We start from the raw sequence: 25,959 nt of genomic DNA on the forward strand, positions 1-25,959 counted from the left end.
TTGTTTATACTGAGTTGTAATAGCACTTATTATTTCAACACTCTGTTCCTCATTTCTTGCCATGTTTATCACGAAACACACAAAACTTGCACCAGACACTCTGGATGATGGGGGCAATTTATATTATTGCAGAATCATCTACGTTCTACCATATTCAGGATTCTACACCTGTCTGGAATATTTTAGAAATTTCTTAAATATTATATGTTTTTTGACTTTTAAACATAATAGAAAATATTTTAATAAAAATTGGTACTATTTTAATAAAAATATTTAATATTTTATTTTAATCAAATAGTAGCAACTTTGAAAATTAAGAAAAATTAAACATGATTCCAAACTTTTAATCATGATGGTCACTGGACTCTTACATTGGAGAAGTGCACAGGAGATAGGTTCTAAGGATCAAATGAGAACTATGGGACTGGTCAGTGTAACTACAGTTGCAAGGTCATGTATTGTGTGGTCAAAGATGTATAACAAGATCATCTTAACAAGTGGATCATAGCACAACTTGTGTGAAACGAGGGTGCATAAGCATACACACGTTGAGTGACAGTGATCCTCAAGTCAAGCCCCTACGACTGCTAAATACAGTTCTGTGTCTTCTCTATATTGTGAACTCCTCCGACTGTGTGGTCGTCTCGGGTATAAATAGAAAATTTATTTGTTTAAAATCTTGTTTGACTACTGCGATGTGGATTATGAAATCAACTGCTATAATGATGATCCAACTACAAAGGGGTTGGATGCAAGAAACCATTTTGATGTTATGCACAAAGACTTTTTAGCAAAGCATTTAACACAGTTGCTTTACAAGCTGGGGTGTATCAGAATTATGGGCAAGATACTTAGATAGATGAACTGATGGGTGGCTGAAGGCAGAGGGTCATTATAAATGGTCATTCTTCAGAGTAGGCCACAGTTATACGCAGGATCCCCCAAGATTTGATTCTAATGCCACTCTTGTTTCCAATCTTCTTGAATGTTGAAAATTTTCAGCATTATTTGCAATTATAGAAGTATTTATTGGCAAACTAATTTGAGGATAGTTCAAATTATTTTGCCACTAAATTGAGCCATCTTCAAAAATTTTAAGGTGTACATTGCTGATATCCTACCAATGCTTAATATTGTGTGTTGGCTGCTTCCACTGATCAGGGGAATAGTGTATAAAAATAAGCCTTTAGTTTATTGCACTGATAGTTTACAAATGCTGCCTGTTTGCATGTGGGGATTTTTATTACTGTGTTATTGAGTTTTCTTGAAAAATATTATTACAATACAGGAATAGATGAAATTGTTAACTACACAAAGTTTACAGCTTTTATACTATTAAGTATGTTTATGCCAATGTGTGTGAGAATTTCAGTAAACAGTGTTCCTCTGTGGATAACATGCAGTGAATTGTGCTTTGAATACAGAACTATTTGCTTATTGGTTGAGTTGCCTCAGAGTTGCATGTTATTTCATTCAGATTTTCAACAGTGCACTACTCTGAATATAGTATAAGTATGTTAATAACAATTAACATTTAACTTGTTTAATTTAGCATTGTTACTTATTCAGTACTGTATATCTTTGTTCCATCTGGTTGTGTAAATGATAGAAACAGACAAAATAAATAGCATTTGTTTATATTGCTATTATTTTTTAGTATATAATGTATTAACAAGTTCGACATTCATTAGCTTGCTTGTAAATTCCAGGCTTTCTTGTGATAATTTGGAGTAATTTATGCATTGTAATCTACAGGGTGTCCCAGGAGGAAAGGTCAATATTCCAGGAGGTGAAAGGATAGGTCATTTTAAGCAAAACAGTTCATATAAACATGTGCCCTATCCCGAATGGTTTCTGAGATAGAGGCATTCGAATATTTATTTTTCAAGTGACAAATTTGGAACAGTTTATAATAAATTTTCAAAAATGCCACCATCAACTTCAATGCACTTTTCTACTCTCATGAGAACATGGCGTGTTGCTTGTCTAAGTGTATCTTCATGTCCATTATGCCAGCTAGCGGATCATCTCTTGTATCCACCTTTCTTCAGTACACTTCACTTCATCCAACCTTATGGGTTGGATGAAGTGAAGTTATTATGGGTACTAAAATATTACAGAGGTGCCTCCGTAGCCAGGTGGGAAGGAGCAGCAGTGCGTAGCCCACGCTTCAATTAGACTGGGGTTCGAGCCCGTCACCACCAAATATAGAGGATGCGGAAAGGTCAGGGAATGACCACAACATATTCCTGGAGCAATATAGCCTTAGTTGCTAATGCTCCTAAAAACAAAATAACAACATAACATCATCCAACCCCATAAACAAAAATCTAATGGGGATCTTGTCTGGAGATCTTGGTGGCCAGTTAATGGCACGACCAATTCACCGATTAGGGAAAATTCAGTCCAGACGTTGCTTCACATGTCTGGTAGAATGGGAAGGGGCCCTGTCATGCTGAAAGTATATAGCACACCGTGTGGCCAAAGGAACGTCCTCTAGTTGTTCACTTAATGTATTTTGCAAAAACTGAAGATAATTGTGTCCTCTCATTCGATGTTCTAAAATAACGGACCTATCAACAGGTTATCTATCAGACTGCACCACACATTGATTGAGAAACGAACTTGGAAATTTGTTTCCACTGTACCATGTGGATTCTTGTGCAACCATTGATGAGTGATGAGTGTTATTGTTGATTCCATTCCGGGTAAACGTGGCTTCATCAGTAAGTAGTATTGATGGAAGCGCTTCACAATTGGCATTTAACTGCCAATGACAAAATTCAAGACACTATTTGAAGATTTTGCACACGCTGTTGGTGAAATGGGTACAAGCTCTCTTCATGTAGTGTTCACCATACACGTGTTCGTGAAACACCAAGATGTGTGAAAGTCTTCTGGTGCTAATTGTAGGACTACACTGAACCATGTTCAGAATGTGTTCCCGTTCCTGCACATTTTCTTGACGTCCTCGTTTAGATGAAACATGACCGAGACATACCACTTTCACACAATGTGTTGAAAACTTTGGAAAACACTCTACGATCCAGAATTCAACGTGTAGGAAAACACCGATGGTATTCTTCAACAGCAGCAGGGGCACTACCATCGCAGAAGCTGTAAACATACAGCATATCTTGCACATTCAGCATTTTTAGCAAACACTTCTACAATTAGAACTGATGCTACTCACCGATTCACTCACAGTCTGATTCACTTCTACAGTCACAGCAATCAACTGATAACTGACAATCAAATGGCACAGTCTGAAGGAAGGAAGGAAAATATTGCACGCCAATTTCAAAACAAATGTACATCAAAGTAGCTCGGAGACCATTCGGGATAGGGCACATGTTTCTATGAACTTTTTTACTTAAAATGATCTATCCTTTCACCTCCTGGGACACCCTCTATAGTAAACAATGTCTCTGCCTAAACAAATAGTTTAGGCAGAGACATTGTTACAAAGATGATGACACACACACTGAGAAGTACTGTGTCATAATGGCTAAACAACAGAGACTATTATAATAGGAATGCAAGCTGGTAATATTTTTAGCCTGTTTTAATCTTGTTCCTAAAAAGCATTCTCTGTGGGTTTACTTTACTAAAATATTACACAGAGTTCATTATCATGGGATTTCTGAAATCCTGTGGTGTAATGTTTAATTTAGAAATAAATTTAAGTATAAGTGGGATGCTAACATCGCCTATGAGCAGAAAAAGCAATGTTTTATATGCGAGTTTCATTTTACCAACCTTCAACCATGCATTATTTTTACCCCCAAATATTGACATTGTTTTGAGGTTGTACTGTGCTTTGAAATATTTTAGGATAATCTGCAAACATCACTTCTACTTAGAATGAAAAAAAATCAAAAGTAGAACCAAAGATATATTCCTATCCACAGCTCTTTCTGGCCTGATTTTATTTATTTATTTCGCATGATGTGATCAATACACGAAGGAACCAGTTTTTTTCTTGCTTCCTTCATGTATCGTGGCCGGGATATCCAACCAACCGGTTGGTTCGGCACCATTGTGATATCGAACCAGCGACCTTTGGGTTGCCAGGCAAGCACTTTACCTACCCTGCTAGCCCGGTCAGCTCTGGCCTGATAAAACCAGGTTAGAAGCTGTACACAGTGTGTGAGTTGCACTGAGCCTGAAGTTATTAAAAATTAACTTTACTTTTTTCACTAAATTCCACTGAATAATTTACAAAAAATTATAAAGTCGACTGACCTAAGAATTGATATATTTTGCACTAAAAGAGCTTATCTAGCATCTGATATAAAAAAAAAAACATATAACAAAATAAAAATGTTATAAAATCCTTGATCAAATTTGTCGCCCTGGTTTTACATTTTGTCTTTTTTGTAAATATTTATCCGATTTTTTTTTAAAATTTACATAAACTCTCCAAGTATCCTTCCTTAATTTGAATCTGTGTCCCCTTGTTTGTATCACCTGCCAAGAGAAAATGTCTCTATTATTAAGTTTACTCAACTATTTTATGGCCATAACCACTTCAGTTAGATCCCTCAACACAAATTCCTTGTTTCCACACATCACAGTTTAGCCAACTTGCATATCTTTCCTGAAATGAGGTTTCCAGACCTGTATACTTTATTTAAGATCATTGATTTTCTTTTACAGGGGATAACTACCTCTGGTATTTTTACTGGAAAAATTCCTGTATATCACTGCTGGTTGAACTTGACATTGAACTGTCTATGACCCTAAGATCCTTACATCTTCAGTACTGCTCTATGTGTTATTCCCCCAAAGTTGGTATTGAACTTGGAATTACTGTAATGGGATCAGATGTAGATAATTAGTATTAAAGCTTATTTGCCTTTTTTTTTTTTTTATTATAATTGTCATCATCCAGTTGTATAATTTGTCTACGTTTTGCTGTAGCACTTTATCCTGTCCATCTTAATATCATAGCAAAAATTGCTGACAATTTTAATAGATAGCATGTATTAGATAGTATGAATCAGAGCTGTGAAACTCTATATGTTCTACGTTGATAATAATATTAGTAAATAAATAAGAGGAGTCAACCTCAATATAGTACGTGGAACACTTCCGTATGATACCCTCCAGAAATTAAAACGGAAAAAACGAAAACTTACCGGAACATTAAAGTAAAATATAAATAATTAAAGAAAAATATAAATAATAAATAATCAATTTAACACAATTCAAAATCAATTAAAATTCAAATTAAGGCAATTAAAAGAATCTAACGAAAATATTCAAAACGATTTTCCTTCCTGAAGCTGACAATGCTTTTCGACCGACTGTCGTGATCACAGGAATGAAAATTACCGAATCAGGCTAAACCTGCAACTTAAATAGTGATTATATGTCTTCGCGCATGCGCGTAAAGGTCCACGCATCGGAGATCAAATATGGCCGCCGAACATTAACAGAATTCTCGTGTAATTTAATTTCAACGGTTTCTGCAATTAATAGTCGCGTATAATTACGTTGAACGTTAAGTATTTTGGCCTCGTTAAATAAAAAAGTATGTTTTTCGTTAATGGCATGAAAGGCTAATTCTGACGCTGCTGAACGAGAAGCACGAACTGAGGCTTCGTGTTGATTTACACGGATATTAAGAGCAAACCGGGTCGAACCTTGGTAAGACGAGTCGCAATCACCGCAAGAAATGTATACTAGATCATTAATTTGTGTTGCGAACGCGGAAAGAACCGAGCGATTGTTCAGTATAGTGTGTAACTTCCGTATGGGCCTAGCTATAATTTTAAATTCGGTATCTTTAAAGAATCTGTTAAGCTGTTTGTGCCACTGTTCAACATATGGGACAGAAATAAAGTATTTTTTGATATTACTATTGTTGATTGGTGTAGTATTTTGTATCCTATCCTTAGCTTGTACCCTAATTCGATTTATAGTGTTAATGGGATAACCCCTGTTTAAGAATCTGCTAGTTAATATTTGTATTTCTGAGTCCAAAGCGGAATCCGTCGTTGAATATTTGTAGGCATTTAGAAATTGATTAAAGATAATCGATCTTTTGTAGGTGAACGGGTGGTAGCTATTATAATGTAGAAGCATACCGGTGTTTGTGGGTTTTCGATAGATGCTAAATTGTATTTTGTTCGAGTCCCGGGTAAGCGTGAAATTTAGAAAGTTTAATGACTTTGTATCCGTATCTTCCCTTTCCAATGTAAATTTGAGTCTAGAATGAATATTATTAAACGAATGTAAAATGTCTTGGATAGTACTACTATCGGTAATAACTAGAACATCATCTAAATACCTCCCATAGTATGTGATACGGGGACGAAAAGGTGTCAAGTGTATCTGTTCAATCGTTGAGAGATAGATCTCTGACATTAAGCCACTCAGGCTCAAACCCATTGGTAATCCAAAAATTTTTTGTATATTTTAATATCCGTGTAAATCAACACGAAGCCTCAGTTCGTGCTTCTCGTTCAGCAGCGTCAGAATTAGCCTTTCATGCCATTAACGAAAAACATACTTTTTTATTTAACGAGGCCAAAATACTTGACGTTCAACGTAATTATACGCGACTATTAATTGCAGAAACCGTTGAAATTAAATTACACGAGAATTCTGTTAATGTTCGGCGGCCATATTTGATCTCCGATGCGTGGACCTTTACGCGCATGCGCGAAGACATATAATCACTATTTAAGTTGCAGGTTTAGCCTGATTCGGTAATTTTCATTCCTGTGATCACGACAGTCGGTCGAAAAGCATTGTCAGCTTCAGGAAGGAAAATCGTTTTGAATATTTTCGTTAGATTCTTTTAATTGCGTTAATTTGAATTTTAATTGTTTTTAATTGATTTTGAATTGTGTTAAATTGATTATTTATTATTTATATTTTTCTTTAATTATTTATATTTTACTTTAATGTTCCGGTAAGTTTTCGTTTTTTCCGTTTTAATTTCTGGAGGGTATCATACGGAAGTGTTCCACGTACTATATTGAGGTTGACTCCTCTTATTTATTTACTAAGATAGCATGTATGAAATTTTAAGCTGTCATATATATATATATATATATATATATATATACTATCAATAGAGCCTATAATTATCCAGAAAAATAATATGAATAAAAAAACTATTATTAGTGGCAAACAATGCAAGAAAGCATGTTGCTTATACAGCATCAGTCAGTTGAAAAAAAAAAAAAATCCATATCATCTGTTTATCCTCTTTATTAGTTTGTCTAGCTTTTATGCTTGCCTTTAGCAAACTTTTATTCTTCATTTAGCTATCAGTCTCTATATAATGTCATTAAGAACTTCTGCGGAGCAGACCTTTTCAATTTGTACTACTTCAGAAATTGCTATATTATTACTGACAGAATATTAGAGCCTTTGATAAATTTTTAGATAGAGAAACTTAATACAGAAAAGAAGTTTTAAATCTAATGATGTTTTTTTTTTTCTCATACAGATTTTTAGCAAACCTAATAGTGCCTGGAAGAGGTGAATTCCTTGAAGAAATGTCCAAAAGAAAAGAACTGTACATTTTATTTTAATTGTGAAAAAAAAAAAACTAGTGGCAAAAAAATGGAGATGTGGCACTCAAGGTTTTTATTTCATGATATCAAGTTGAAATTCTATGATGTTATTTATTAATAGAAAATTTTAAATGTTTGTTGAGTAGATATTGTATAATATATTGTATGTATGAAAATTGCAGAAAATATTTTCTCCTATGTGCAGAAATCTGACAGTAATTATTAAAGATTACAATTGAACAATTTTATAGTTTCTCTATGTATATATTAAACTGTGTAAGTTAAAACTAAAGCAGTTCAGCCTTCTTTCACTGCACAGTAGGTGTCAGCTGAGGGACATATGAAATTTGTGATGAACTGTGTACATGTTTGTTTTCTGCATACTTTGATTTTTTCTTTATTAAATTATGTTACTGTATTATAAAGTTCAGCAGAACACTTCACTATATTATGACTTGTATTTATTTCCCTAAATGGAGGGTGGGAGTGACAGTTATTTTCATTGCTTTGTTTATATTGTAAAATACAATGAATATCATTTTATTCTGGTAGATAATTAAAAAATAAATTGTGATATTTCATATTTTCCCTAGATTTAAGCATTTTTTTATTTGTATATCTAAAAGATAACTACAATAAAAATTGTGACAAAAGAAAATTTTTTTTTTTGTCACAGTTCTGTTCTACTGACATTGTGCACATTTGGCAGAATTTTTTGAAGAACAGGTACAGCAAATGTCCTTCCCCACCATTTTTGTGTGGCAGGTCCATCAGTTACCTTGATAGCAGCATTTATAAATCAAAAAAGAATATAATATGCTTTACCAAGAGTAAAACATTATGTTTACCAAGTGATACTCTTGTCATGGATCACAGGAGGTAAGAGACAACTTGGAGCCAGCTCATTCGATAAACTCAGGATATTGACATTTGCTTTAATAAAATATCAATTCTTGGCAGTATGTCATATAGCTATTGATCCTATTCTAACCTTATCCTTGAATGACAGCAATAGCAGGCTTTTGCCACTAAACTTGTCACACCAGACTTTTGTTTTTAAAATGTACAAATTTAGCATAAAAGGTACTCAGTTAACTTGTCCACTCAAAAAAAAAAAAAAAAATCATTGCAAGATTGTCAATTTTTGGCAAAGTGTATCATGCTGATTTTCAACACGTACTGGGCAATATCGAGACAGAGTCATGAGATAGAAATAAATTTGAAAGTTTCTGCAATTCTGTCCAGACATGACAGGAGGAAGCACATGCTTTCTCAATAAATTCAACCCTGGAGAGACTGTGCAAGGCTGATGGGGTAGAATTTTTCTCAGTCTGATCTGTGCTTGTTAACAGGAGAGACTTTTTAAAGGGATAGGATATGCTTAAATAAAGGGGTATAAGAATACTTGCTGATGCTGTCAAGGCACTGTTAGGTGGGTTGGAAAACTGCTAGCTGGGGGGGGGGGAGTGATACCCAGACTAATAGATTTAACAACAGCTGCAAGCAGAGATGAAAGTGATTCTTGCATTGGGACATATAGCAGCCTGAAAAGAGAGGTATAAGGCATGCTGGAAGTCATCACGGGACACGCAAAAAAAATGATTTGTGTTACAGTTACAAACTGTAACACCTACTGAAAGCGAAAATAGGGTGCCTGTACACTAATGCTAGAAATGTAGTAAACTAATTTGAAATACTGGTTAAATGCAGACATGGTGAGGAGTGCTTAACTTTGGTGACACTCCAGTTTCTAGGTAAGATGATATATCTCTTTTGAGAATTACCCTGACTTCTAATCTCTCTCGGCTTAAGCACATCACAAAAATTGCTTCCTCTGCATCTAAAAAAACTGGGTTTTCTCTTTCGCTATTACTTTTTTTTTAAAAACAGCCATTTGCTCTGTACAAATTACAAATCCACTCTGAGGGAATCTAGAATTTGGCGGTGTTAACCCCAAAATCTCTCCATCTTTTAGATTCTGTTCAAAAGAGTGCAGTTAAGTTAATTAATGACTCATCGCTAACAGTCTCTCTCCACTCTGTCTCATAGACATTCTGCCTTTTCTATTGATACTTCCATGAGCACAGTTCTTCTGAACTGGCTTCTATAACCCCAGGGGCTTACATCTGGTGAGCATGGGCTTGGCACACCCAGGGTCATTCTTCTCTCTTTCTCTCTCTCACACAGGGTAATTCAGAAATTTTTTTTTAGCTGGTGCAGCATAAGCCTCATGTTCCTTCACCATATGGCTAGTAATAATTCCTGCTCTCTCTCCCAAATGAATCCAAACATGTGATGCAACCAATAAACATCCTTTTACTCTCCAACTTCAAACTCATAGAACCATCTTTTCTCCTTCATCGTATATTCATTCAACTTCTGTTTTCTGGAGCAACATTCCCGAAAATTACAATCTACAGAAATTAAAGTCTAATGTCAACAAATATATTCTGAACCTTCAACCCATGCTGAGTACTGTAGGTTTCAATACCTCTCGCGATTGGGGTTTCATTTAAAAAAAAAATGACACTTTTCTACCACCACGGAGGAATGGAACCAAAAAAAAAAAACATGCAAAAGAGTGCAACTCTTCTGCACAACATAAAATAATGGCTGTAAGTGACATGCCCATCCCAGTGACTTCCTCCTTGTGCAATACCGTACGAACCTTGAGATTACTTACTACAAATGAATGTTGCAAAGAAAGTTAGAAGGACTACCTTAAAAGAAATGCTTCGAAGAGTAGGACTATTGAAACTTTAATTTAATCGAGGGCCTTGACTAAAACTAGTTAGGGAAAAATTATTGCGTTTCAAATGGATTAATTTTGTCCCTCCAATGAACTCTCTATGTCAATGCTTCCCAAACTTTTTTAATCACGGAACACTTCATCTCGCAGTATATTTATGGAACACTTACGAAACAAGTTTAGTGGGAACCAAAGAACTGGTTGTTAATATTTTACTGCAATACTGTGCATTGCACTTTATTGCACTGTGCATCTTTATTTCCAACACACGTAAAGCCAAAATTCAAATAACTGTCATCATTCTTGCATTTTGATCTTTTATTAGTTAGTTCCTGTTTTTTCACTTTGGATTTTTTGAGGAACAAAAAAAAGCTGCAATTGTGTTCATCCTCACTTTAAGGTATGACAATATTGTGTTCATTTTCATCGACCACAGTTGCAATACTAGAAGTACTTGCTTTTCATTTTAAAGTTTTACAACCACAAATCCATGGTCATATATTTTGAAATACTGATAATTATTAAAAAAAAAAAGTAAACTGCAGCCATTATCATACTGTATGATGGAAGAGATGACCAGAACTTAACTCTGGAGACTTAAGATGGGTTCCACCACTTCAAACCTCCAATAAGCAAAGGTGGTATTGCACACAGCTTGTCTGGCATATTTAAGAGAATGTCTGTGACAAACTCAAAGATAAATTTTATATGTCATTATTCTCCTTATATAAATTAGTTTACAATTATGCCTTACATTAGCAAAAGAAGCATAAAAATTTGGATATATCAATAGAGGACAAAAAGTGTAGAGGTAAAATTATTTATATCGATAACTGTGTAGTTAGCAAGAGGCCTGTCGGGGCAACTCAGTAATTGGCAAACTGGCAACCACCCAGTTATTCGCGTCACAGGCCTGAGAGCTTAAGAAAACTAACATGTTAAAGAAAATGTATTTAAAATAAAATATATGCATTGCCTTTTCTAGTTAAGGAAAATAATAATTAATATATTAAAGTAAATTCAAAATAAAGCATTTATTCTAATTATTGTTTCCCATATAGATGATATAAACTGAATTTCATTTGGCAACGTTACCTTTCTTATTATTATTGACTCATCTCACTGACTACTCTCAGTATTAGTTGGTTGACATTCCGGTTATTCTCCCCAGTGTCATGGATTTCCAATGCTTGTTTCCTTTAAAATTGAATCTTCATTTAATTTTTACTGGTAACCTGATTATGTCAAGAAAAGAGCATTAGAGGAAGAAAAGAGAGTATTCAATGAAGAATGGGTATTGCAGTGAATGATAAAATGTTTGTTCTGCAATGCCACATTGGCAACAGTGAAGAAATACAACGCATATCAGCATTATGCGACTCATGAGGACAACAAATATGCTAAACTCGAAGGAGAACCTTGAAGAACGCACTTAAGAAAATGAAAGATGGAAAGCAGCAGCAATTATTCAAAACTACATCAGGACAAGGGACTGACTGACATCACTGAAGTGACACAAAGTAGCATATATACTTGGAAGAAAAGTTAAGCCATTTAGTGATGTGGAAATCATAAAAGAATGCATTGTTGGAGTTGTGGGATGTTTAGATTCAGCCAAGGTTAATAAGTACAAACAACTACCTCTTTCAAGGAGGACCATAACTGATCGGTAACATGAATTAGCTCGTAATATAACAGAACAACTTCATGCAATATGCCAAAGTGAAGCCGTTTGTTATTCGATGGCCTTGGATGAATCCACTGACATTACAGACTTAGTGCAGGTATTATTTTTTATATTCATGTTATAACTGCAGATTTTCATTGTCGCGAGGGGTTACTGACTTTGGGTACCCTTACTACCAGGACATGTGGAATTGACATCTTCACAGAAAAATGCCTTAAGGCGAAACTGAATGTGTAATTTAGTAAGTGTATGCACAGCTGGCACCCCTTCCATGAGAGGAAAACATGAAGGATTTGTTAAGTTACTACAGAAAGAATTGCCAGATACTTTGATTTGCATTCACTGTATTCTTCATCAGCAGAATCTGTGAGTCAAATTACTGTTTTTAGTGACACATTAAATAAAGTGTCACTAAATCACAATCTACTGTTATGTATTGTAAACTACATTCAAGTAAATATGTCACAACATTGGCAATTTCGTAAAATGCTTCAGCTTAATGATGAAACATTCAGTGTGGATCTACCATATCATTTTAAAATATGCTGGTTGTCCTTGGGACAACCAGCGCACTTCATACTTGTTAAACTTTTTATCTTAATCACAAGCTTTTTTAGGGAACTGAATCAACAGTGTGAAGTGTCAAAAAGTAGATTCTGCAGAGATGTTGCATTTTTGTGTGAATTATATATAATGTCAAAACAAAATGAACTGAATATTTTTTGCAAGGTAAAACCTTGATCATATGATAACAGATATTCACTTGGAGGACCAATTAAAACTACGCCCAACGGTGTTAGAACCAAATATCAGACTACTAGTTGCCATTAAGCAATCACAATATGTTATAAATATGATATGTGGTTTAAAATACAGGTATTTCGAAAAAAGATGACCTTTTTCAAAATCTTGCTTAACCGATCGAAACTTTCAGCTGAATACTTTCCTGAACTGTTAAAAGTAATTAATGAACAGGATACAAACAAATCATTAAAGAATTGTGACATAAAAGAATACACAGCTGTTCTAGACTCCCTGATCTCACACTTAACGGCAATTCACAGGCAAAACAAAACTGTCTGAATAAAATGTCTAAATATAAATAAGAAATGGGAAATCTCCAAAGCATGTGAAGACTTACAGATGGAATTAATTGAGGTCTATTTGATGCAAAGAAGGATCCTCTTTAAATAAGGAAAAATACTGTTGAATACTCACATGCTTGTCGAATGCTATCTTGTTTTGGCACAATCTACTGTTGTGAATCAACATTTTCATATATGATACAAATAAAAACAAGCTTGAGTTCACAGATAACAGATATTCACTTGGAGGACCAATTAAAACTACGCCCAACGGTGTTAGAACCAAATATCAGACTACTAGCTGCCATTAAGCAGTCGCAAAAAAGTCATTAAATGGTTTGTCTAAATTTGTCCATTTTTAGTTTTATCATCTTTGCTAAACAAATAAATGTCCCCTCTAATTTTTTTGTTTAAATTCCTTATACAATAACAGGCCGTAATTAAAATTTTAAATATGCCTACAAAAATATAATTTTTTTTTGTATATACAGTAGCGCCCCGTTAATCCGGACTAACCAGACTTTAATGTACCAGTTTTTATTTAAAGTTACTAAATAACAAAATTTTAATTAAATTGGTTTTTATATTAAATTAATAAAATAATATTTTAAAGTAAAAGAATATGGTAAGTAAACAAAATACTGTACAAACCAATAAAGTTTTAATGTAGAACATTATATTAACACAAAAATATTACAACACAAAACAAAACTATTTTTCAGTTTACTTGAAATAGTCAGTCAGTTTTTTTTTTGCTTTAATTTTGAAACTCGCTTTTGGGCTGCACGATCTCGCAACCCCTTCAAGGTTATGTATGTATGCATTTGTGTTGGGTGGCACCTGGAACTTTAGTTCATCTCCGCCTCATTTCACTTTTAAGATAAAGGACTCTGTAGAAATTGCCAGAAATGAACTGGCTGTTTGGCTACCCGGAATCAGCAGGTCGGAAATGCACCACTACCACGGGAAGGTAGCCCAGGTGCTACCAGCCAGCAGAAGAAGAAGATAGGGATGCCAAGAGCCCAACAAAGTTCAAGCCAAAGACTCGAGCCAAAAATTTTTTTAAAAAAAAGTATCTTAACAACTATACAAAAATTAAACACAAGATAACCTAAACATATAGAGGTAATCAAATAACTTTGAGGTTTTCAAAGTAAACTAAGCAAGTAATCTCATTAAATTTTAAAAATTAACATAAATATCAAAAATTAAAGGTTATACACAAGATTAAGGAGGATAATCCACAACAAAAAAAAAAAAAATCCTAGGCCAGTACTATTTAACTGATAAAACTTTACACAAGCATTTTAGCACAAAAGCAGGCACAAACCTTATAAACATCTTAGGTTAAATCCAGTAAGTCCTGCAATCATCAGTAGCAAAGTCACAGTCAGTTAACAAACAGCTGAGCAATTTCAGTAGCACAGGAATTTTCATCGTTAAATTGAGTAGACTTGCAAAAAAAAAAAACCAGCACTAGGCCAAAATTATAGATCTTGTTGAGAAAATGGACGTAATTGTAGTGAAGGTGAAGAGTCTTGATCTGAATTTGAAACATTTGCAGGGTGCAGTCAATGCAGAAAGAAAGCAAGCAAGCCTTTTATTGAATTCTGAAGGGTGTGGTAAGGTGGTTTGATACAAAATTTGGTTCCAATCCTCATGAAAAGTTGGAATTGCATTCTGCAGAGTTACTCGAAATTCATTGTATGAGGGACAAAAGTACAACATATGATGCCAATCTCCACACTGCCGCAATGATAGAGTTCCGAAAAGATGAGCAAAATTTATAGTTTCTGAGTTAATGATCTATGTCCTGATAACAAATAAGAGGTAAACAAGTCAAGACTAAACCAGACTGTAGCTTTTTTTATCCATAGGAATGTGGATCCAAACACTGATGCCATACCAGAGGCAAATTTCTTTAATTTTGAAAACTCATTATCAGATAAGCAGCGATAAAATTCTACAAGATTTCCTTCTCTGTGTTTCTCTTTCAATAGGTCATTTGCTTGTAAATCAATGATCTCTAACTGTAGTTCGACTGGCACGTCACGTTACAATGAAACGGATTTTGAAACAAAAGAATATCACTCGCAATTCTGTCGAGGTCTGAAAATCTTTCCAAAAAATGCTTTTTTAAGTCATTAATAATTTTCTTTGGAAACTCGAGATTGATATCTTCTCCGATTTCTCTTGCAGTTGCCATGGTATAAACCCTGCTCACAAGCTGTCATTGAAACAGTAGTATTTCGTTGATTCACTGTTTATTATATTTCCATATAAATAATTACAATATATTTTAGAAATTTTGATCATTTGTAGCACAGTGCAGGGCGGGCCGGATGAACAGACTACGCGGGCCACAGTTTGGTGACCCCTGTCCTAGATCATCACATATCCATGGGGCAATGTCTTCATTTGTTACACCCAAACAACCCCCTAAATGTTGAAATAACTGAGCAAAATCATTGTCATCATCAGGATCCAAAGAAATATTCATTTCCTTCTCTGATCTTTCTATTGGAACATCAGGCCCAAGTTTTTTCCAGCATTTGATAAGGGTAGTCTTGTCAGTTTGGTTCCAAATTGCAGCAGAAAAATAAACTGTCTTTATGTTGACATTTTTAAGGTCCATAAAGTTTGATTTTTCTTCAAGCACCTCTTGTTCTAAACAGTGAGATTATCAACTTATTTCTTTACCGTCGCTTCACAGCCTCTATAACTCCTTGATCCATAGGCTGTAATAGTGCAGTAACTTTGGGTGGCAAAAATTTTACAAAGATGTTGCCAGATCTCAGTTGTTGTTCTGCTGGGTGGGTTGAGCATTATCAATGAATAAAAGTGCTTTTTCTTCCAGTCCTTGAGCCCTTAAATATTTTTTAACTAGGGAACAAACAAGATGAAAAACCAATCTTTAAAATGAGCTGAGCTCATCCAGGCTGATTTTTGTGACTTACTTAGCTGGGAGGTCACTTAAGTTCCCATTTTTAAGAGCATGGGGCTCAGCAGATTTTTTTCCTATGACTAACAAGTAGTAACTTTAAATTACCGGACATTGCGTTACTGCACAAAAGCAATGTCACTCTTTCCTTACTCAATTTATGTCCTTTAGCTGAAGAGTCAAATTTTGAGGCAAGTGTTTTTTTTTGGGTAACATTTTTAAAAATAAACTAGTCTTGTCAGCATTAAAAATTTGGGATGGAACTAAACTTTCTTCACTAATAAACTTGAGAAACTGTACTTAATTCTTTGTTTAAACTTTCCCCCTTATCAATGCGAAAAAGAGCGTTCAGGTTTTGTTACAGTGACATGGTAATACTCTTTTTGTTGCCATCTTCTCTTAACCCAAAACCACAAAAAATAAAAACACACTGAGGTAAGGTGTACACATGGACAATGCTAGTTGCAGCTGTGAACTGAATAGGCCAGCACTCAAGATTATCCTACAATTGTCTTTCACCATACCACATGGTCCGGTCGGATTTCTGGAGGTCACAACCATAAAACAATTAGCCGTTTATTAGGTTATTTTCTGTTAGTGCAATCTATTATAAACACGATCTTATTGAATTTGCGCTAATACAGACAGCTGGAATTCTGTGGGTTTTTACGCTATTATCATGAAATGTGTTTTTTCTCCTTCCATGAAATCTTCTATCGTATCAAAAACAAATTTTCAGAATGTTCTCTTCATTTCTATTTTTTTAACTTGTTACTCCATTCTCACACATATCATGTTAGTTGCAATTTGTATGTGCAGTGTTCTTTGTTGTTGATTGCTTATCTTTTTTACTGTTTTAAATTTTAAACCCCCTCCCAAATGTCAGTGAACAGAAATTTTTTTCGATAGTTAGATTTTTTCTCCTGACTGAAAATCCAGTCCGGATTCTACTGTATTTAATTCTCAGCATGTGGACTAATAGTATCTTGGTTAAATAAAATTTGGCCTTCAAATGTAAAAAGGTTTCTCACCCCTGTATAAGGTGAGTGGATTATGATATGTTGGTGTAAAAGGTCCTCTCCAAATAGATTGGAGGACTGTATTACAGAGCATTATAATGATAAGCATAATTCCCATAGTTATGGTAAGTGATTGACCATTCACTCAGTTTCTGCCTGTGCTCATGGCACTTCACATTTGTAATATATGACCTAATATTAATTGCTGTAAGGGCATCTGCATACATCCTATTATGGAGTCTTGTCGTTCTACAAATGATGAGTGTTGGCATACTTAATTTTTTTTTTTTTTTTTTTTTGGGATCTGGTTGTTAAAAGACAATGTCCATTTTGCTTCAAATGGACATTGTCTTTTAATAACCAGATCAAAACTAGTTCTGATGCACACTGAAGAGGAACTCGAGGATGCCCAAGAATGAAGTAAACTAACAGTATCAAATGACTGAATGTGAATTCTTCAGAAAATAAAGGTGTGCACACAAATTAACAAGGATAAAATGAAGATAACTGTGTGTATTAGAATAAAAATTATAGCATATAGTAAAGTTGATTGGTCAGTTAGTTACAATTCAGCAATTTCTTTTCTGTTTTTAAACTAGCAACGTATGAAATTCTAAGGACAAATTTCATATTTAGAATATGAAATTCATTTTGAAAAGCAAAATAATTCTAGTGAATATAATAAAAATATGTCAATTAAACTATAAAACAAAAGTGCCTTAAAATATCAAATTATTTTATTCATATCTTTAGGAGAATTGCATAACTCATTCTGAAATAAATAGACAAATGTTTTTATAAAACTGATCCTCACTATAAAAGTACAATTCGCTAACATCTCATTAAAAGAATGTGTGACTTTCTCTTGTGCCATGAAGTATTCACTCAAAACTATAAAAATATATCTTTACAAAAACAGCTCTGTTAAATCACAATAGAACATAGATCTTAGGTGCGTTTTAATATACATGAGTTTTGTAATTTTATCTTAGCAGTAACAACATCAATAAAGTTATCAACAAAGCATAATACATATTGTTTAAACACAGCTGGTCATTAACTATTCACAAGCCTTATACTTACAGCTGATAATCAATTTAGCAATTACATCCCGGTATTTTATTGTGACTTGCATATGCTTTTTAATATCTCAAAGATCAAATTTTGTAATCACTCTAAAATTAAATAGTTACAATATAAATTTCATTACAGAGAAATAAAACTGCATGGTTTGCTAATATCAAATTCAATTTGATAAAATAATTTACAGGAAAGGATATACTCTCTTAAGTAACATGGAAAAACAAAACAGTATATAAATAATATCAAAGTAAGAAACAGCCTTCATTTTTAACAATATCAGAAACAATTTAATTTTCCTACTTAAATACATTTTTTTTTTCAAGTAGTACTTATTGTTAGGTTTTTTTTTAAGCATACATTTAAAACAAGTAAGCAAAATTCTAATCATTTCAGTCCTGAAGCATTATGAAAATAATAAACCATTTAAAAGAACTAGATGCCTCTATTTAAACTGTCTTCAGTATAGTGAAGGAATGTCTGCATAATATCCAAATTGCTAGAAATTTATTGGGAGGTGGGTTTTGAACAATACTATTTTATGATATCAGGGACAAATTAATGCTTTTGTGTTCACCATGAAATTATGACACTTCTATAGTGATAACTGTTTATGCACAAAACTGTCACTTTAAAAAAAAAGATGCTATCTCAATAGAACTTTTTAATCCATTCTGATTAAAGCTATTACTGGACTAAATTACAAGAGTTTGTGGAATATATTATTACATTTGGTCAGCTGCTTGTTTTCTTTACCTGTTCATCTTTTTTTTCACTTGGTTGTATGGTAATTTCTTCCTCATCAATGTTAGCACCTGATGAATCACTAGCCACAGACTTTTCTTGTTGCTTTCTGAGTTTTTCAGCAGATTCAAATGTAATTTCCTTCATTAACAATTCTATTATTTCATTCATCTGCTGTGTTGTAACCTTCACATTTTCTTCGCCTAGTAATTCTATAACCTGAAAAAGAAAGTGTATTTTCTTATTGTTAATGGTTGTACCATATTATCATTCTCAGTAATTCTAATGAAAATATAACATGAATGGTAGAATTAAAACCAAATGTTACATGATTTTTTTTTTTTTTTTTTCCTTTTTGGCAAATAACAATAACTGCTAAAGAAAAATTGTTTACTGTTAGTCACCCATATGCAAAGAATATTAGAAAGACTTCTGCTATTTTATTCACAGAAGTGCAGAGTGTGTTGAAAATCTCCAAACTAGGAACAGGGAATAATTTAGAACACATGGGCTGTGCTTCTTCCCCCAGATAAGGAAAAACCAATAAAGCATCACTAAAAAAAATAATTTAAAACTCATCATCTTAAATTGATTATAATAACACACCTATCCCTTATCCATAAGTCTACAAAAAGTTTTAACTCACTCAGCCAACTCTTTAATCTTCTGTGACAGATGCATTGTTCTTTCCCTAAATTTGGAAGCAGAATCAAATCCTTCCATGTGCCTTTACCCACTAAATGGGCAAGTATTATTTTTGTTTTGCTATTTGGTAGTTAATACCTCATGTAGGTCAGTGAGGTTGTGCTGCTCTGAAGTTTGTTATCAGACAACTCAGCCAGAAGAAGGCAAAGTAGACTTTAAAATGTTGGTTGCTGTCCCCTCCCCACCAAATTTACCTGCCTTATATTTATTATTTTTAACTTGCCTTTATATCACTTACTTTGAACCAGTAGAAAATAAATGCTGTAATGATGCCGTGCACAGTGGTGTGTTTGCTCATTTATTTTCTGACCATAGCTCAAAATATGCCTTTGAACAAATATGGACAAAATACAGTCCTTCCTATCAAAGGGTTTAACTCTGTAAATGTTAATTTAATTACTTAATAGAGAAAGAGAGGAACGACAATGGCGATAGACTTCAATCTTTGTGAACAGTTCGACTTGAGAATAAACACATTTTTCCAACACAAAGATTTCCATAAATATACTTGGTTGCAGAGACAAGAGAAATTAGATCACTTATAGATTACATTATTTCAAAACATTCAGGGACATACATATTGAAAAATGTCAGAGTTTATAGAGAAGCCAAATGTGGATCTGACCATTTTCTTGTTAAAACAACACTGAGGTGAAACTGGATTAAGAAAAATAAGAGTGGAAAACCAACTATGCAGGGAATGAGAAATGCTACAATGGATCAATTTAACATTGAACTACTTCAGGACGGCAGCATTAGAAACAACTTCACCCGGAGATTGGATGCTGCAATTAATATAGAGATAAAAGGTAATACTGAAGAAATTTATGAATATTTAAAAAAAATATAAAAAAAATAGCTCATGAAATCCTAGGAAAAAAGAAGAGCCAAGGACCAAAAAAAAGACTTGGAATACAGAGAAAGTAAGAGCTGCTGTAGAGGAAAAGAAACTTGCATATCAGAAATGGCTGGGTGAAAGGAATGATGCATATAGGAACATTTATGTGGAAAAGAAGAAAACAGCCAATAGGTTGGTAGTAGAAGTGAAAAATGAAGAATGGGAAAGGAAATGAGTGACAATAGCAAATTGGGCTTCAAGCGATCAGCAGAATTGTGGAACTTCATTAAGATGTGAGAAAACAGAATAAACACAATGCTGGTTTGCTGATTGAAGAAGTGATAATTGATTATCACTTTGAAAGACTAGATGGACTTTTAAAAGAAAACCGGGAAGAGTTCAAGATGGAGGATTTCGGTGTGGAATAGTCAGGCTTAAAAGTTTCTGTTAGAGAAGTGGAACTCTTACTAAAGGAGGGAAGGAATGGCAAATCACCTGGACCTGGAGGAGTTTATATGAAACTTCTGAAATACAGAGGAAGAGGAGTGGCTGCTTTGATACAAAAACTGTTAAATGGTATACTGAGAGGAGAAGAAATACCGAAAGAAATGACAACAAGATATATTACACCAATTTATAAGAATGCCGATCAGAAAAGCTGTTCAAATTACAGAGGAATATGCATCCTGAACCCACTGTTAAATATTTTTGGTAAATGGATCAGGAACCATTTAGAAGCCTGAATCGAGGTGTCAGAAGGACAAAGTGGTTTTTCAGTTGGGAGTTCGTGTATCGACCATATCTCAACAGTAGGATAGATCCATGAAAAATGCCAATCGAAAGGAAAAGAAATCTTTATGATTTTCATTGACCTTGAAAAGGCATATGGCAGTTTTCCAAGAAAACTTGTGGGAAGCACTGAACGAGGCAAATATTGGTGGACAATTGATTATCATTATTAAGACAATTTCCAGGAATAAGGTGCCTCTGTAGCCAGGTGGGCATGAGCAGCAGTGCGTAGCACATGCATCTTGATAAGACAGGGGTTCGAGCCGGTGACCACCAAATACAGAGAATGCGGAAAGGTTAGGGAATTACCACAGCATATCCCCAGAGCGATATAGATTTAGTTGCTAATGTTTCTAAAAACCAAATAACAAACAAACAGGAATAACAGATGCAGAATTAAAGTGGGATCAACTTTGTCACCTGAATTTCACACTTCAAAAGGCTTATTACAAAGCTGTTGCATGTCACCATCACTTTTCAAAATTTATATTGACATCTGCCTAAGATCCCAGTCAAAAAAATGCAATAAAATGGGATTGCCGATCAATAAGAAAATCTATATTCACAATTTACTTTTTGCAGATGATCAGCTGGTGATAGTACAAGACTTAGAAGATGCAGATTATGCAAACCCTTAGCCATAATTATGAGAGCTTCTTTGGACTCAGGGGAGGTACCCATAGACTGGAGATGTGCATATGTGACCTCAATTCACAAAGAAGGATCAAAGGCTGACACAAGTAATTATAGACCTATGAGTTTAACTTCTGTTCCAGGAAAATTAATGGAAGCACTGGTTAAAGAAGCACTGCAGGATCATCTTGACAAGAATTCAGTTATAGCTCAGACACAGAAGGGTTTTGTTAAAGGACGATCTTGCCTCACCAATTTGATTGGATACTATGATGTAATCACAAAAGAATTGGATGCAGGGAATAACTTTGATATTATATATTTGGATCTTAGAGAGGCTTTTGTACTGTTGTACATGGAAGACTGCTGCACAAATTGGAGCAGTGTGGCATTGGAGGCAAATTGCTGCTATGGATAAAGGGGTGGTTGATGGGGAGAAGACAGAGAGGGGTAATCAATGGACACTGCTCACCGTGGACTAATGTTATTAGTGGAGTCCCTCAGGGTTCAGTGTTGGGTCCATTGTTGTTTTCTGTATTTATAAATGATATTGATGATGGTTCATCTTTGTACTGTCAGTAGTGTCCTTAACAACCCTGGCAACCTTTGTATCGTCTGCAAACTTGGACATCCTTAATGTCCAAGTTTGCAGACGATACAAAGGTTGCCAGGGTTGTTAAGGACACTACTGACAGTATGCTGCTGCAACAGGATCTGGAAAGGATCTTAACATTAACAAATGTAAAGTGCTACATATATTTGAAACAGTAACCCCCAAGAGAAACATATCAACTCTGTGGTACTACACTGACAGTGGTAGAGAATGAAAAGGACCTGGGGGTAATTGTGCAGGAAGATATGAAGTTTTCTGAGCAGTGCAGATGGGCTGCAAGAGTAGCTAGCTCATGGTGTCTTGTCAATGATAAACAGGAATTTTTCTAGCAGGGATAAGGAGGTGATTATTCCCTTGTATAAGGAAATGGTCAGGCCACACCTTGAGTACTGTATCCAGGTCTGGAGGCCTCATTTCAAGAAGGATGTAGAGCTGCTGGAACGAGTACAGAAAAGGGCAACAAGATTAGCGAACTGAACAAAGGGTTGCTCTTACGAAGAAAGGCTTAAGTTTTGCAAATTACAGCGTCTGGAGACTAGGCACTGACAGGGTGATCAGATAGACGTGTATAAAGCCTTGAATGGTTTGAGCATGCTCAATGCTGATGGGATTCTTCCTCTTCTTCAGAATAATCACCTGAGAGGGCATAAATTGAAATTGAGGAAAGACAGATAGTAGTAGTGGCATGTGATGCAAGAAAGCAAGTGTACGAGCTTATGCAGCATCAGCCAAAAATAAAAATCAAACCATTCCCTCCAAATGCCTATCCAGTTCTCCTTAAATTTATTTAACCTATCAACTTCCACAACAGATGGAAGTTTGTTCCCGCAATTAACCACCCGCTTGTAATCTGCTAAAGGCAAATTTCCGCACATCTTTCTACATCTGTCTTTTCTTAATTTGAATTTATGCCCCCTTAGGTTCGTAATCTGAACAAGTGGAAGGATCTCATCAGAATTCAGTGTACCAAATCCATTCAAGGCCTTGTACACCTCAATCAGATCACCGCGCAGGTGCCTAGTCTCCAGCCACTGAAATTTGCAGAACTTAAACCTTTATTGGTAAGAGGATCCCCCTTCATTCCCCTCACCAATAACGCCTGACCATTGCCTTATACAGAGGAACGATCACCTCCTTTTCCCTGCTAGCAAAATTCCTATATATCATTGACAAAAACCCCATGACCTGCCCTGGCAGCCTGTCTGCAATGATCAGAAAACTTCATATCTGACTGCACAATTACTCCCAGGTCTTTCTCATTTTCTACCACCTTAAGTGTAGTACCACACAGTTGGTACGTTTCTCTGGGGTTATTTCTACCCATATGCAGTACTTTGCATTTGTCAATGTTTAACCCTAATTCACGACTTTTTTGTAACATTGACCTGTACTTGTTAAGTAAATCTGCAGATCTCCTACTCTTAATGTCATTGGTGCCAATGTGCACAACAATATCACCTTTTGTGCCCTTAAAAGATGATATATGTTTTACAACGTCATCAACTTTTGCTCCTGGCAGACATACCCTGGTCCTGTTCCATCTATCCTTTTTACACAATATATTCCCTGTCTCCCTAACAACAGAGTAACAACGTGGGAACCTCCCCTTGGACTCAGGGGAGGTTCGAACGGACTGGAGATGTGCAAATGTATCCCCAATTCACAAAGGGGGATCGAAGGGTGACACGAGTAATTACAGACCAGTTAGTTTAACTTCTGTTCCGGGTAAAATAATGGAGTCGCTGGTTAAAGATGCATTGCAGGATCATCTAGACAAGACTGCAGCAATAATTCAGACACAGCATGGGTTTGTTAAGGGAAAGTCTTGTCTGACAAATTTGATAGGATATTATGATGTGGTTACAAAGGAACTGGATGCAAAATATAATTTTGATATCATATATTTGGATTTCAGGAAAGCTTTTGACACTGTTGCGCATGGAAGACTACTGTACAAATTGGAGCAGAATGGCATTAAGGGTAAGTTGCTACAATGGATAAAAGGATGGTTAAGTGCGAGAAGACAGAGGGTGGTAATCAATGGGTGCTACTCTTCGACTAATGTTATTAGTGGAGTCCCACAGGATTCGGTCTTAGGTCCATTGTTGTTTTGTATATTTATCAATGATATTGATGAAGGTATATTAGGCTTAATGTCGAAGTTTGCAGATGATACAAAGGTTGGCAGGGTTGTTAATGACAGTAATGGCAGTGTGCTACTGCAACAGGATCTAGATAATTTGGGCAGATGGGCTAAGATTTGATTTGATTTGATTTTGGGTTTATTGGCGCAAAAACAACTAAGGTTATACTGTGCCAAGAAACGATTAAAATAACAATAAGGATAAATTCTGGTAACCTTTAAAAAGGTTACCTCGTCAAATTGTTATTTATATATGTGTGTATATATTAATAGCTTTTAAAAATTTAAAAACTGCCGACACGTGGTCGTTGTCTGATAAAATCTGACTGAGTGTATAAGGCTCAGTCGGATGAGTAAAAGCGGTAAAATGTATATTGCGAACATGGGTAAAATGAATGCAATCTATTAAAATGTGCTTTAGAGTTAAAACGGTGTCGCAAGGCTCGCACATAGGAGGGTCATCCGCTCTCAGCAGAAAAGAATGTGTCAAATGACTGTGTCCTATGGGGAGTCGAGCAAGAACAACTTCCTCGCTCCGATTCCTGCGCAGACTAGACTGTCATGTTTCTATTAGGCTTTATTTGGTATAATTTATTTGTTCTCTGTCTGTGCCATAGTTCTTGCCATTGGGAATATATCTTGTTGCGTATTATTTGCCTGTAGTCTGTATAGGGGACTGACAGGCAACAATTATGAGTGGGTGTTGCTGATTTGGCTGCAGCGTCAGCCAAATCATTTCCCTTTATCCCAATGTGGCTAGGAATCCAGCAGAAGCGGATATCAAACTTGCATTCATGAAGAGAATGTATCTTCTGCTGAACCCGACAAAGAACTGGATGAGAATTGTGTCTCAGAGATAATAAAGCCTGTAATACACTCAAAGAGTCAGAATATATTACTGACCTTTGGAATTGACAAGTTCGAATGTGATCCAAGGCTAGCTCTATAGCATACAGCTCTGCAGTGTACATGCTGGATTCAGGAAGAATCTGCTGAGATATTATAGTGTCCGGAAAGACAGCAGCAGATCCTACGCACTATTCAGACTTCGAGCCGTCTGTGTAAATGGGCAGGAAGTCTGAGTGCTCAGCTTGGTGTGCAGAGTAGAGCTTCTGGTAGACAGATGATGAGGTCTCAGACTTTACCCATTTCTTAAGGGAAAAGTCGCACGGTGGGGGATGAGCATGCCAGGGTGGACGAATTTCTTTTCGTGTTTGTGCAACCTTGTCTACCATGATGTTAAACTCTCTGAATAGCTCTTGGACACGAATGCCAAAAGGTCGGTTGGCAGTCTTATGGGTATTGTACAAGTTTTCCCAACGTGGCTCAAAAACGGATGTCCACCTAGGATGGTCTGGCAGGGATTTCAACTTTAAAGCATAGTTTAAAGACAACTGCTTA

General features: G+C 35.2%; 2 protein-coding genes across 4 annotated transcripts in view; one reads left to right on the forward strand and one right to left on the reverse strand.

The window, feature by feature from the left end:
* The window catches only part of mfrn (mitochondrial iron transporter mitoferrin), a 143,519-nt gene extending 135,990 nt beyond the window's left edge, over positions 1-7,529 (forward strand). Inside the window, exon 5 of the mRNA XM_090371962.1 lies at positions 7,466-7,529. The gene's annotated coding sequence lies outside the window, so the exon portion shown is untranslated. The remainder of the gene's footprint in view (positions 1-7,465) is intronic.
* Positions 7,530-18,440: 10,911 nt separating this feature from the next.
* Positions 18,441-25,959, reverse strand: part of Letm1 (Leucine zipper and EF-hand containing transmembrane protein 1) — a 163,941-nt gene continuing 156,422 nt past the window's right edge. For all 3 annotated transcript variants that reach the window (XM_090371114.1, XM_090371115.1, XM_090371116.1), the window contains one exon: positions 18,441-19,056. In XM_090371114.1, coding sequence (XP_090227240.1) covers positions 18,829-19,056 — 228 coding nt within the window. In that variant the 3' untranslated portion in view covers positions 18,441-18,828. The remainder of the gene's footprint in view (positions 19,057-25,959) is intronic.

This window comes from Mastigoproctus giganteus, chromosome 4 (genome assembly GCF_048544385.1).
Source record: "Mastigoproctus giganteus isolate SK-2022 chromosome 4, ASM4854438v1, whole genome shotgun sequence".
Classification (NCBI taxonomy): Eukaryota; Metazoa; Arthropoda; class Arachnida; order Uropygi; family Thelyphonidae; genus Mastigoproctus; species Mastigoproctus giganteus.